At 47.5% G+C, this 14,291-nt stretch overlaps 1 protein-coding gene across 2 annotated transcripts in view; it reads left to right on the forward strand.

The window, feature by feature from the left end:
- The window catches only part of ATRN (attractin), a 165,046-nt gene that overhangs the window by 30,502 nt on the left and 120,253 nt on the right, over nucleotides 1–14,291 (forward strand). For both annotated transcript variants that reach the window (XR_007906419.1, XM_051798158.1), the window contains exons 2-3: nucleotides 6,317–6,400; nucleotides 11,346–11,459. Coding sequence is in view for 1 of the 2 variants with exons in the window: in XM_051798158.1 (XP_051654118.1) it covers nucleotides 6,317–6,400; nucleotides 11,346–11,459 (198 nt within the window). In the remaining variant the exon portion in view is untranslated. The remainder of the gene's footprint in view (nucleotides 1–6,316; nucleotides 6,401–11,345; nucleotides 11,460–14,291) is intronic.

Genomic DNA, 14,291 nt, shown 5'->3' on the forward strand with positions numbered 1-14,291 from the left:
GGACAAGGCATGGAGGGACAGCACACAGGGAATGGCTTCCCAGTGCCAGAGGGCAGGGATAGATGGGATATTGGGAAGGAATTGCTGGCTGTGAGGGTGGTGAGGCCCTGGTGCAGGTTGGGCAGAGAAGCTGTGGCTGCCCCTGGATCCCTGGAAGTGTCCAAGGCCAGGTTGGAGCAACCTGGTCTAGTGGAAGGTGTCCCTGCCCATGGCAGGGGGTGGGACTGGATGCTCTTTGACTTCCCTTCCAACCCAAACCATTCCATGATTTTCTGGTGGTGGTACAGCAGCGATTTTTCCATGAATTTCCTCATCCCGAGGTCTTTCTGTTCCTGTCACTGGAGACTTTGCTCTGTGTGCACCTGCAGTCTTTGTTCAGGTACTCCTTGCTGGAGGTTAAATCCTTTTCCAACTGGATTTTGCAGGAATGTCATTGCCTTCATCCGGGAAACCTGGCCTGGAATTAGTGACACCTTCCCAGCTTTACCTGTGCTGTGGCCCCGAGCTGGCAGGAGGAGGGATTTATCTGTTAGCCATTAGAAATTCATTAAATAGATGCATAAATGATATATTTATCTGCTCCTCTCATCCCCAGTGTGGCTGATCGCGATTCCATGCCTGTAAATCCAGGCATTTGCTTCTAGGATTTATCCTTTAACCTCAGTGCCTTCAGTGAGAACACGAACAAAACCAAATTGTTAATCAATTTAGGCTGCAAAGCCTTTGTGCTGCTAATAGGCTGTAACAGCCCTTTCTTTATTGCCTTCAACTCCAGATTCTCCCGAAACAATGACTTTTAATTGTGGAGGGCTCGAGGCACTTGGGAAGGAGAGGGGAGAGAGGAGGAGAACTCATTGTTTGCATCGATCTCTGGATTTAGCAGCTTCAAAATTAGGGGCTTTTGGTTTTCTTTGGAGTGGTTTTTTTTCCAATTTTATTTTTTTTTTATTTTTATTTTTTCGTGGGAAGGCTGTGCTAAACCTCTGCAGGCACGATGCTGTTAAAAGTCACTTTTCTGTGGCAGTTTTATATAATGTACCAGCGTCTAATGTACCTTTAATGTTGGAATGCTTTGGAAGTAAGTGCTGCAAAACGACTTAATCCTAAATTATAAGCTGCTTTTTGTGCTCAGCTAATAACAACAGGATCGCTTTAGATTTATTAGATGGTAATTAAACAACAGCTTTGAGGCTTTGCCTGGTTGTGCAGTTCCTGTCTCTGCAGGAATTTTCTCAGCGTGTACTAATTTGTATTTGAAAAATAGACCCTGCTAGTTTTAGTCGTGTTATCAATTAAAAACACGTGGAGTTTTCTGGTAATTTCCAATATCAGGTTGGGTTTTTCACCCAGGAGATACCATCGAGCGCTGTCTGATTTTCCTGTGTCGGTTTTCTGCTTTTCAGGTCCTCCCAGAAACAGTGGGGAGTAACTGAATAGGCAGAATCCTTTTATACAGAATATTTCCCTTAGAAGCAATTTTTTTTCTGTGAGCTCTTCATCCTTGTCGTTGCTTCATTTTTTTTTTTGTGAGGGAAAAATTTGTGTTGTGAACAAGTGGAGTTTGAATCAAGCCCGAAATACTTGGTATAAACACACAGGAGTGGATGTGGGCACGTTTAAAATCTGAATTTTGTAAACAGATCCTTGCGGTTGTTTTTTCTACCCTGGAGGTTTTAAAGTCAGTGTTGGAGTTTAGGACCTTGGGAGGATTGTAGTAAAGGGCCTGAGTTCTGTTTTCTTGGGGTGCAGCAGCTTTTCCTTGCAGAGTAGGAGATGTAACACCCAGGGAGGGTGGAAGGGCTTCTTGTATTACCAAATTAGTGAGGAAAAATGGGAATTGATGCCTTTCCGTCCTTTCTGGTGTCTGATTTCTGCATCTGAGTGATAAAATTATCATGGAATCGTTTTTTTTTGGGGGGAAGCCCTCTGAGATCATCAGTCCAACCATTCCCCCAGCACTGCCAAGGCCACCACTGACCCCTGTCCCCAAGTGCCACATCCACAGGGATTTTAAATCCCTCCAGGGATGGGGATCCACCACTGCCCTGGGCAGCTTTGCCAGGGCTGGACACCCCTTTCCATGAAGAAATTTTCCCCAATATCCAAACTAAACCTCTTCTGGTGCAGTTTAAGGCCATTCCCTCTCCTCCTGTCCCTTGTTCCCTGGGAGCAGAGCCCGAATCCCCCTCCTCCCCTCCCTGGAACAGGGACAGCACTGATCCCAGTTAAAGGAGGGTTAATGGGCAGGAACACACTCAGGGAATCATTCAGGTTGGAAAAGACCTCAGGATCTTTGAGTCCAACCTGTGCCCAATCCCACCTTGTCCCCAGCCCAGAGCACTCAGTGCCACTCCGGTCCTTCCTTGGACACCTTCAGGGATGGGGAATCCACCACCTCTCTGGGCAGCCCCTGCCAAGGCTTGACAACCCTTTCCAGGAAGAAATTCCTCCTCATGTCCAACCTGACCCTCCCCTGGCACAACTGGAGGCCGTTCCCTCTCCTCCTGTCCCTTGTTCCCTGGGAGCAGAGCCCGACCCCCCCCAGCTCCCCCCTCCTGTCAGGGAGTTGCAGAGCCAGAAGGTTCCCCCCTGAGCCTCCTTTTCTCCAGGCTGAGCCCCCCCAGCTCCCTCAGCTGCTCCTGCTGCTCCAGCCCCTTCCCAGCTCTGTTCCCTTCCCTGCACACGCTCCAGCCCCTCCATGTCTCTCCTGTCTGAGGGTCCCAGAAGTGCCCCCAGGGCTGGAGGTGCCTCCCTGGGATCCCTCCGGTGCCCGTGTGGGAGCAGCCCGATGTGTGCCAGCAAAATGTGCTGCTTCCAAGTCCTTCATTCCTGGTGTGTTTTTCCTCCTTGAGTTACTCCCGTATCCCCTTCCCGAGGCTTCTCTCCCAGCCCAAGCCCAAACACAGTGCAGGACATGTCCCAGTTATCCGTGCCCGTGGCATGGATGGCACAGGGAGCAGGGAGTGGGAAGGAATAGGGGCTGTTTGCTTTTTTACTGGAGCTGGGAGATCACTTGAGCTATCTCTGTTGAATGGAAACATAAAATTCCACTTTCGGTCTGCTTTCAGTGCTGAGGATTTATTTCTGTGTGTCCTGGATTGTGTCTCTGGGAGAGTATTTATGGAATAACATGGATGCTACTGCTCTGCTCATACCCCAGTGCAGGGAGTGAGAACTTATGAGAACTTACTTCCTATTTATTTTCCTCTCAGAGACATCAACTCTGATTTCTCATATTTTTTTTAATATCCTTTATTTGCTCATAATGGCAGTGAGTTAAGTAAGGAGTCTGAGTAACTCACAGATAAGTTTTTAATAACAACATCTCAAAAGTTTGACTGTCCTTATATTTATAAAACTAAATCCCATGTTTTGGTTTTACACTGCTGAAATTTCATTAAATTATGTAACTCTAATTTTTATTCCCCCCCCTGAGATGTGACATGGCTGGGGCTACAATATCAACAGGATTATTTTATATTTTATATCACTCTTGATAGCATTTCGGTGGAGAGTAATGTAATAATTGTTTCCAGATAAAATTGCTCCAAGAGTTTCATGAGCAGAGGCTCCCTGAGAGTTTGGCCCATGGAATGAGGCTGTTTTTAACTCAAGAACACTTGCTCAGGTTTCCAGAACCTGTTTATTCTTGGTTGCAGGCAAAGTGCTGTCAGTGTTGATCCAGTTGGATTCCTGGCTTTTCCAGGGATATTATTTTCAAAGGGATGAAACAGTCTGGATATTATTGCCTACAACTTGGGATTTGCATCTGCTTTTGTGAATTCCTGATCAGTAGATAAGTGGTTTGAATTTTCAAAGATGGTGGAGCTTTAAAATAAATATGGATTGTGGAATCATGGAATGGTTTGGGTTGGAAGGGACCTTAAAGACCATCCAGTTCCACCCCCTGCCATGGGCAGGGACACCTTCCACTAGCCCAGGTTGCTCCAAGCCTTTTCCAACCTGGCCTTGGACACTTCCAGGGATCCAGGGGCAGCCACAGCTTCCTCAGCTCCATTTCTGAGCTTGAAAAATATAATAAATTCATCTGGAGAGAGGTGAAGGTGGTTTTGTAAAAATCTGCGGGTTTTACCTTTTTAATTTGAAGCAGAGATGAACCTTAAAAGTTCCCCGTTGGAGAAGAGGCTGGAAAATCACTTTTGACTCAGTCAAAATATTTAAAAAAGATGAGCTGATACATTAACAGATCATTAAAAGACACAGAAAAAGGCTCCAAGATACCAATTTTGGGAACTTCTGATCTTGATTCCTTCTCTTTCCTGCCAAGCTTGAATCCATGGTGGTTTTGTTTTCCTCAAGCTGGTGTAAGTGGGACAGTTGGATTTTGCCAGAGGGCTGTGATTTGCTGCAGCCTTGTGCCCATGGTGGGGTTTATAACCTACCTGGGGAGAGATCCTGTGCCAAGCTGTGCTGTGCCAGGACGTGGTGTCTGGGCACCTTCAGGTGCTGCTGGTGTTTGCTGCCATCCTGCCCTGGCATTTTTGTTTTTCCAGCAGTTTCTGTGGTACCTCAGCAATTTCTTAAAACCCACTTGGAATATTTTGACTAATTCCTGTGAGGTGGGAGTGTGTGTCCCGATGGTTTGGATCTTGGTTTTGTCCTCTGCTGTGCAGTGCTTGCAGATGTTGGTGACAGTAATCATGGAATCATGGGATGGTTTGGGTTGAAAGGGAACTTGAAGACCATCTCATTCCACCCCCCTGCCATGGGCAGGGACACCTCCCACTAGCCCAGATTGCTCCAAGCCCCGTCCAACCTGGCCTTGGACACTTCCAGGGATCCAGGGGCAGCCACAGCTTCTCTGCCCAGTCTGTGCCAGGGCCCCCCCACCCTCTCAACCAGGAACTCCTTCCCAATATCCCATCTATCCCTGCCCTCTGGCACTGGGAAGCCATTCCCTGTGTCCTGTCTCTCCATGCCTTGTCCCCAGTCCCTCTCCAGCTCTCCTGGAGCCCCTTCAGGCCCTGCCAGGGGCTCTCAGCTCTCCCTGGAGCCTTCTCTTCTCCAGGGGAACCCCCCCAGCTCTCCCAGCCTGGCTCCAGAGCAGAGGGGCTCCAGCCCTGGCAGCATCTCTGAGGCCTCCTCTGGACTCTCTCCAGCAGCTCCACGTCCTTGTGCTGCCCTTCTTCCCAGTATCCCATCTAACCCTGCCCTGTGGCAATGTGAATTCATCCCCCCTTGTCCTGTCCCTCCAAGCCCTTGCCCAATGTCCTTTTAAGTCCTTTTCAGGCTTTTCCCCCTTCTCTCTTTCAGTGGCATCCCGAGTTTTTTATGGTTTTAAGTGCTGCTGTTCCCTGAGTATCTCAGGATGAAGGATTCCAACTGTACTTTCTGCTTCCACATCCTTCTCCAGAGTCTTTTCCTCCTGTCAAGTCCTCACCACCTATTTATAGGAGCTGCAGGAAGGGATGTTGTAGAGCATTCCAGAGTATTCCTGGCACTATCCCAGCAGTGGGGAACACTCAGCTCTTGGACTTCAGTCCCTTGATCCAGAGATGACCTGGGGATGGGGATGTGCTGTGGGATGACCTGGGGATGGGGATGTGCTGTGGGGTGACCTGGGGATGGGGATGTGCTGTGGGGTGACCTGGGGATGGGAATGTGCTACCAAAGGTGGGAGATGCCTGGAAATTCCATACTCTGAGATTGTCCTGAGTTTTGCAGCCCTTGATGTGTGAGGAATTAAGGTCTTACTTTGCACTCGAGGGTTACCAGAGAATCACAGGCTGGGCTGGGTTGGGAGGGACTTTAAAGACCATCTTGTTCCACCCCCTGCCATGGGCAGGGACACCTTTCACCATCCCAGGTTGCTCCAAGCCCTGTCCAACCTTGAACAGTTGCAGGGATGTGCTTTGGGGGTCACTCCTCCATCCAGGAGGTTGTCAAGGAGTTTGTGGAGAGTCAAACACAGAAAGGGTGAGAGGTCACACCGTGGACTTTGTCTGAACTTCATCCAAGAATGGTGCAGTTTGTATAAATAAATAGCTTGGGAATAATTTTGGCTTTTCTGTTGGGGAATTCCTTTGTGGTTATGTGTGATGTATCCCTCCAAATGGACTTGGAGCCATGACATCCACCTGATGGAGAAACCATCCCTCCTGAAGTGATGTCCTTCAAGGGGTCAGGAAAATCATCAGAAAACCTGTAGAGGGACTTCCACAGGAGTATCCCAGTGGGAGCTTTGTTTGTTTGTAGTGGCTCTTGATTAAATAAAAATTTCAGGATGGGTCTTCAAAAACTTAGGAAATCATCTCTGAATGGAAAACTAACATTTACCTTTGTTTTTCCTTTCCAGACTCACTGAACCTTCGGGGTACGTCACGGATGGGCCTGGGAATTACAAATACAAGACAAAATGCACCTGGCTCATTGAAGGAAGGTGAGTGTTGGGAACAGCCTGGGGTTTCCTCTTGGTTATGGTGGCTTTTAGGTGAGGTTTATCTGCGTTAAATATTTTTATATCTCGTGATTCTTTCTGGCTGTTCCTAAAACTGAATAGGGCAGCGCTCAGTAAATAAGTTTTTAGGGTGTTTTTGTGCAACTGAGCCCTCCAAACTGACTCAGGATTGAGAGGTTTGTGTTGAAACAGCACGTGGTAAACAAAAATCAGTGTGTTTGTATAAGTAGTGAAGGATTGGGAATTATTGAACTGATATCAGAGGGGAACATTCAATGTTGGGACTCACCACACACAGGATTTTTTGGCAGTATGAACAAAAAGAGGAAACTCTCTGAAAGCCCCTGTTTATGAAAAATCAGTTTTTAGAGTGATCCTTTAAATCCTTCTTTACTCACTGGGCCATGAGGACTTCACAAGGACCACTGACCTTTTTTACAAAGGTTTTCTAAACTGGGATAAATCCCTCAGACCTCGCTTCCTGCCCTTCCTGGATTTGATCCTTGTTTTGCAGAGATTTTTAGGAGCAGCACTTTTGGTGCACATCCTCTGTCACCCCATGGATGGTGCAGCAGTTGGGAGCATCTAAACTTGTTGAAATACAATTTTCATAGAACCAAGCTGATGCCAGGACTGGAAAATCTGGTTTTTTTTAGTCTCTTAGGCTGTTTAGTGGTGGGGTGTGATGCTGTGTGGTGACAGCATCATGTGTTCAGTCACATTCCATGTTGTTCCCTGGATCTGGAAGTGGAGAGGTCAGGGAACTGGAACAAGTCATGTGAGAGCATGGATTTGGACTGGATGCTGTAAACTGAGGCCTGTTGGCATCCTGGAGGATCAGAAATTGGTAAAACCCAGAGCACACTTTTCCTTGGTCTTCTCCTGTGGGTGGCATGGACAGTGGGATTGAGGCACCTCAGCAAGTCTGCTGTGACCCCGAGATGTGTGGTGTGGTCACCGAGATGTGTGGTGTGGTCACTGAGATGTGTGGTGTGGTCACTGAGATGTGTGGTGTGGTCACCAAGATGTGTGGTGTGGTCACTGAGATGTGTGGTGTGGTCACTGAGATGTGTGGTGTGGTCACAGGCTGCAGGGAGGGGATGGAGCATCCAGGGGGAGCTGGACAGGCTGGAGAGATGGGAATGTGGGAAACTCATGACGTTCAACAAGGCCAAGTGCAAAGTGCTGCTCCTGGGTGGGGACAATCCTGGCACAAACACAGACTGGGAGAATGGATGGAGAGCAGCCCTGGGAGAAGGACTTGGGGGTGTTGGTGGGTGAGAGGCTGGAGATGCCCCAGCCCAGATCCCTCCATGCCCTGGGCTGATCCCCCAGTGTGGGCAGCAGGGCAGGGGGGGATTCTGCCCCTGTCTGAGGTGAGACCCCCCTGCAGAGCTGCTCCAGCCCTGGGAACAACAGCACAAGGACGTGGAGCTGCTGGAGAGAGTCCAGAGGAGGCCCCGGAGCTGCTGCCAGGGCTGGAGCCCCTCTGCTCTGGAGCCAGGCTGGGAGAGCTGGGGGGGTTCCCCTGGAGAAGAGAAGGCTCCAGGGAGAGCTGAGAGCCCCTGGCAGGGCCTGAAGGGGCTCCAGGAGAGCTGGAGAGGGACTGGGGACAAGGCATGGAGGGACAGGCCAAGAGGGAATGGATTAAGCTGAAGGAGGGGAGATTTGGGTGGGATATTGGGAAGGAATTGTTGTAACTGAGGGTGGTGAGGCCCAGGTTGGGCAGAGAAGCTGTGGCTGCCCCTGGATCCCTGGAAGTGTCCAAGGCCAGGTTGGAGCAACCTGGTCTAGTGGGAGGTGTCCCTGCCCATGGCAGGGGGTGGAACTGGATGTTCTTTAAGGTTCCTTTCCAACCCAAACCATTCCATGATTCCATGTTTGGGAGGTCTGTTGACTGAGGCCTGGGGGATGTGGGTATTCACTGAATCTACTTCAGCCATTTGTTTGGGATGAGGAAGTTAAGTTCCTAAGCTCCCAAGATACTCCAAACTGAGGGCTGAGTTTATCCAGAGAGCCATCCAGAACCCTGGAATTGGGAGCCAATCACTCACCATTAACTATGTGAAGGAGCCCCATCCTTTAAGGTGGTTGAGATCAAAAGTTGGCTGCTCCAAGTGGCAACACCTTTTAATTTCTGTGGGTAAGAGGAACCCAACTGCAGAGAGTTGGCAATTAGAAACAATTAAAAAATGTTTCACAAGAATGTTATTCCAGACAAACCAGCCTGAGCCATTCCAGCACAGCCAGATGAACCATCCCAACTTCTGTTTTTAAAGGATATCATGACTCATATTTTTATCAGAAGTCAGGTGCTGCCCCTGAGTCCTCGATAAAGTCACCAAAACTGCTCCTCCAGCCTCGATTGGTTCTGCTTCCTAGAAAACCATCACTTTGTGGGGTTTAAAATGAGATGTTTTGTTGCTGGAGAGGCAGAAAAAATGTTCCTCCCTGTTCCATGGCCAGGCTTAGAGGTTGGAATCCTTTTCCTGTTTGTCCCCTGCTGTCAGAGGAGGGTGGTGGAACAGAGAGGAGATAATGGTGCTGATTAGAGCAGCTGGAAAATGCAGCCACCTGGAAAGAGCCCCAACTCTGCTGCCAAGAGTAAAATTCCCAGACATCTGGACTTGGGAAGCAGTGCCTGCAAAGCTTTTCAGGTCTGAGTGCTGGCATTGCTGTGTTGGAGGGATTTGGGATTAGCAGGGAAAGGTACAATCCAGTGTGCCATTGGAGGCGCTGAAAAATTCAGTATAAAATAAGCCACGTTTTCCTTCCTGTTCTCCTTTCCATTCTACACAATTCCTGGCTCTTCCTGGCTGCTGCCTGTGCTGTGCCCTCTTCCTGGGGGTGTCCTTGAGTGAGGCATCATCCCCATCCCTCCTCTCTCAGGTCCCTTTTCCCATAAAAACACTCAGTTGATCCAAAGAAAAACCCAAATGGCCCAACCCCCCACCCAAATCCAGCTCAGTTTTAGATCATTTTATTCCCCAAAGGAATAATTCCATCATTTCATCATTCCATGATGTTGTTCCTCAGGGTTAAGTCAGGATGGAGTTTGGGAGAGCTCGGAGTGAGGCGTCATCCCCATCCCTCCTCCCTCAGGTCCCTTTTCCCATAAAAACACTCAGTTCATCAAAAAAAAAAAGCTCCAAATGGCCCAAACCCCTCCCAAATCCATCTCAATTTTCCATCATTTTATTCCCCAAAGGACTAATTCCATTACTCTCTAATTCCATGATGTTGCTTTCAGGGTTCAGTGAGGGGATGGACTTTGGGAGAGTTCAGTGAGGTGAATCAATCCCTCCCAAAATCCCCAATTTGTTCTTCCCCGGGAATGTGAGACAAGGCAGGTGAAATCCATGGAGCCTGACGATCCCATGGCACAACCAGGTGCCTGAGATGGTGCAGACGAGGGTCCACTAATGAGTTGTTGGCTACAGCAAAAAGACTATTTCTTTTTGTTCCCAGTCTGAACCTTTATTGATGGACCCTCTGACTCCATAGTTTTGAGACCATGGCTACTCTTTGTGCCTCTTTTTTTTAAAGCAGGACATTATCCATGAGTTCCACCTGCTGCCCTTTTTCCAAAGGCCTGGAGCAGATGGTTGAGCCTATAAAAAAAATAGAATAACTTACACAGTAACTCCCAAAAGAATTCGGCTCCTGTGGGAAGGAACGACTCTGGCACAATGAAAATTATTGATTTATTCAATTAGGATGAACAGGGATTTCATCTGAATCCAAAGGCAGTGCTGATGGAGAGATCCTGATCACTTGGATCTGTCCTTTCCACAGCCTCAGCTGTGGGTGGGAACAAGCAGTGCTGACACAGATTCACTTTTATTTATCTCGGCTCCAAGCACAGTGTAGGGTTGTTTCCACCCTCCTGGAGCTGAGCCCTAATTTGGGTGTTTGCTGTGGCTTCTCTGGGATGTTCTTTAGGTGGATCTTTGCACATTAACCATGAAACAAATGGTGTCTTACCATGAGGAGAAGCTCCACGTGGCACTCAGAACCACCCCCTGCCCTGGGCTGATCCCCCAGCGTGGGCACAGGGCAGGGGGGGATTCTGCCCCTCTGCCCTGTCTGAGGTGAGACCCCCCTGCAGAGCTGCTCCAGCCCTGGGAACAACAGCACAAGGACGTGGAGCTGCTGGAGAGAGTCCAGAGGAGGCCCCGGAGCTGCTGCCAGGGCTGGAGCCCCTCTGCTCTGGAGCCAGGCTGGGAGAGCTGGGGGGGTTCCCCTGGAGAAGAGAAGGCTCCAGGGAGAGCTGAGAGCCCCTGGCAGGGCCTGAAGGGGCTCCAGGAGAGCTGCAAAGGGACTTTTGACTTGTCTGGATGTGCAGTTTGGAGGGGCTTCCCTCAGGAGGGCCGTGTGTTCGGCACAACTAATAAAGTAAGAGAAGAAGGATTGGTGCCAACTCCTGAGCAAGTCCATCATCTCAGGCCATCATAACCACACCAGCCTGCAGAAAGTCCCTTGAAGAAGGAAAGAGCTCTCCTTAATTCCCTGGTGGGGGCTGGAATTCTTCACATGTGTTGCCCATGGAGGTTTTCCTTGCAAAGCCCTTTCCTTAGCAGAGTCAGCACCAGGGAAGAGCCAAGGGCTGGCTGGTCCTACTCTTTGGTATCTACTGGTGATGAGGGGGAAAGGTTTAAGGACACTGTTTTCTGACCATAAAGAACCTGTTGCTTAATACCAGGGGAGTTGCACACCCAAAACAATTAAGCCCCAGCATGTTTGATGCATCTGCAGTGACACAAATCACTCAGTTTTAGTCTACTTTAGAGCAGAGCATCCCACCAGAGGAGGAGCATTTTGCCCTGTGTGTGTGTGAGTTGGCCGATTACAAATCTTTTCATTTATTTTTTTTCCTTCCTTCCTTTATTTATTTTGATTAATCTGTTTGTTTTTCTTTTCTTTCCAGGCCAAACACAATCCTCAGGCTTCGGTTCAACCACTTTGCCACGGAGTGCAGCTGGGACCACTTGTATGTGTATGATGGAGACTCCATCTATGCTCCCTTACTGGCAGCTTTCAGGTAAGTCCCCCTTGGTAAGGCTCTTAATGGTATTTTTAATTTAGAACCTGACTTAAATGTGGCTTCTAACAGTGCCAGATGTGTTCCAGGGATCCAAATATCTAACCCTGCAAGTGAGCAGTGTAGCCAGTGTGTCCTTTTGTGCAGTTGTCATCAGGATAAACAATTAAGGAGTTGTTTTTTGCTGGTACAATGGACAAATCGTGTCACTGCACTGTGGCATGGAAGTGTTATGTTTTCATTTCCAAATCCTGAGTGTCTGAGAGACAGAAAAATTACTGTCATGTGGCTGGACTGGAGATGATTTGGAGTGCAGGGTCCTCCTGGAACAGGCTCCCCAGGGAATGGTCACAGCTCCAGGACTGCCAGAGCTCAAGGAATGTTTGGAAAATGCTTTCAGGCACAGGGTGGGATTGTTGGGGTGTCTGTGCAGGGCCAGGGCTTGGACTGGATGATCCTGGTGGGTCCCTTCCAGCTCAGGATATTCTGGGATTCTGTGAAAGGAGAAAACTGCCCCACTGATGAGCTTTGAACGTGGTTTATGAGTTAAAACTTGCAGTGTGTCAGTGCTGACAGAAGGGAAAAGCCAATTCATGTTGGAGACAGGAGGATCTCAGTATACAAATGTGTATGGATACACATGGATCTCAATATACAAATGTGTATGGATACACGTGGATCTAAATATACAAATATATTGGATACACATGGATCTCAATATACAAATGTGTATGGATACATGTGGATCTCAATATACAAATGTGTATGGATATACATGGATCTAAATATACAGATGTGTATGGATACATGTGGATCTCAATATACAAATGTGTATGGATATACATGGATCTAAACATACAGTTGTTTATGGATACACATGGATCTCAATATACAAATGTGAATGGACACACATGGATCTCAGTATACAAATATATATGGATACACGTGGATCTAAATATACAAATATATCTGGATACACACAGAAACACATGGATCTTAATATACAAATAGATATGGATACAGGAGGATCTCAGTATACAAATGTATATGGATACACGTGGATCTCAATACACAAATATATCTGGATTCACGTGGATCTCAATATACAAATGGATATGGATACACATGGATCTCTATACAAATATATATGGATACACATGGATCTAAATATACAAATGTGTATGGATTCACATGGATGTCAATATACAAATGTGTATGGATACATGTGGATGTCAATATACAAATATATCTGGATACACAAGGATCTCAATATACAAATGGATATGGATACACATGGATCTAAATATCCAAATATATCTGGATATACATGGATCTCAATATACAAATGTATATGGATACACATGGATCTCAATATACAAATATATATGGATACACGTGGATCTCAATAGGCAAATGGATATGGATACACATGAATCTAAATATACAAATGTATGGATACACGTGGATCTCAATATACAAATATATGTCTTTATGTACCTTAATATTTTAATTTTGAAACTATTTGTTACGTGTTGAGAAGCAACAGCAAAGGATCAGACAGCCTTGTGGAAACTTGGAATCTCAGAATGGTTTGGGTTGGAAGGGAACTTAAAGACCTTCCAGTTCCAACCTGCCATGGGCAGGGACACCTTCCACTAGCCCAGGTTGCTCCAAGCCTCATCCAGCCTGGCCCTGGACACTTCCAGGGATGGGGCAGCCACAGCTTCTCTGCCCAACCTGTGCCAGGGCCTCCCCACCCTCACAGTCAACAATTCCTTCCCAGTATCCCACCTATCCCTGCCCTCTGTCCATGTGAAGCCATTCCCTGTGCCCTGTCACTCCATGTCCTTGTCAGATGTCCCTCTCCAGCACTTGACACATGTAAAAATATCCCTTCTTCCAAGGGGTGACAGGAATTTGGCTCATCCCTGTGGTGGCACCAGTCTGTGGATGGTGGTGAACAATCAACATTTCACACCAGGCCCCGCTGTAACTCCTGCATTCCTGTGCTTGAGTCCCACAGTGACACCACCACCTTATGGGTTTTATTCCTTTAACTGAAATTAGGAGAATAATCCCAAGTTATCCATGGAAAAAAACTAATGGTTCCCCTTGGGCCCTGCTTGTTCCAAGTGGCTGCGTAACCACGTCCAGAATTAACCTTCTGCTGGGCTCCCTCTCCTTTGTGAAACGAGGGTCTAAAAATACTTGGTGTTTGTTCCAGAAAATCCTCGTAATCTCTAGGAGAGAAGATCAGCAGAGGAACAAAAAGTTGATTAAAATATCAGAGCCACCACATGTGGGCTTTCTTTTTTTCTTTCCTGGCCTTCAGCTGCAGTTGCAGAGTTGTTTTGGAGCGAAGGGTTCCTGCCAAGCTTCAGAACCAACCCCAGGTTCAAAACAGGCCACGGGAGTGAATTATTATGTTGTTCTCACCTCATTTCGAAGAAGAAACAACCTTCCCTCTCCTAAAAAACCTCCAAAAAACCCTGGAAGTGCTCTCCTGGTATCCTGCCCTGATTGATGTGCAGGAAGAGGAGGAAATGTCATCCTGACTCCTCATCATTTGGCTCTAATCGAGCTGATTTTTGAACGTGCCGGTGAAAAGGTGAAATGGTGATGATTTGTGCCTGCAGTTCCTTGTGTGTTTTCCAAAAATTAATAGGCTTCTGAAATGGAGGTTATAAGTAGTTCACAGCATTAACAATTACGGCTGAGACTGGAAAATCCTCTGTAAATCACTAGGAAGTCTGGGCCTGAGGACAAGCAAGAGTGAGCTTGATACAATAACACTTTGGAGGGAGGGGAAGAAAAATTCAATTATTTTCATTA

This window comes from Manacus candei, unplaced genomic scaffold (assembly GCF_025592945.1).
Source record: "Manacus candei isolate 608988 ecotype Guabito, Panama unplaced genomic scaffold, ASM2559294v1 h1tg000048l, whole genome shotgun sequence".
NCBI classification, from domain to species: domain Eukaryota; kingdom Metazoa; phylum Chordata; class Aves; order Passeriformes; family Pipridae; genus Manacus; species Manacus candei.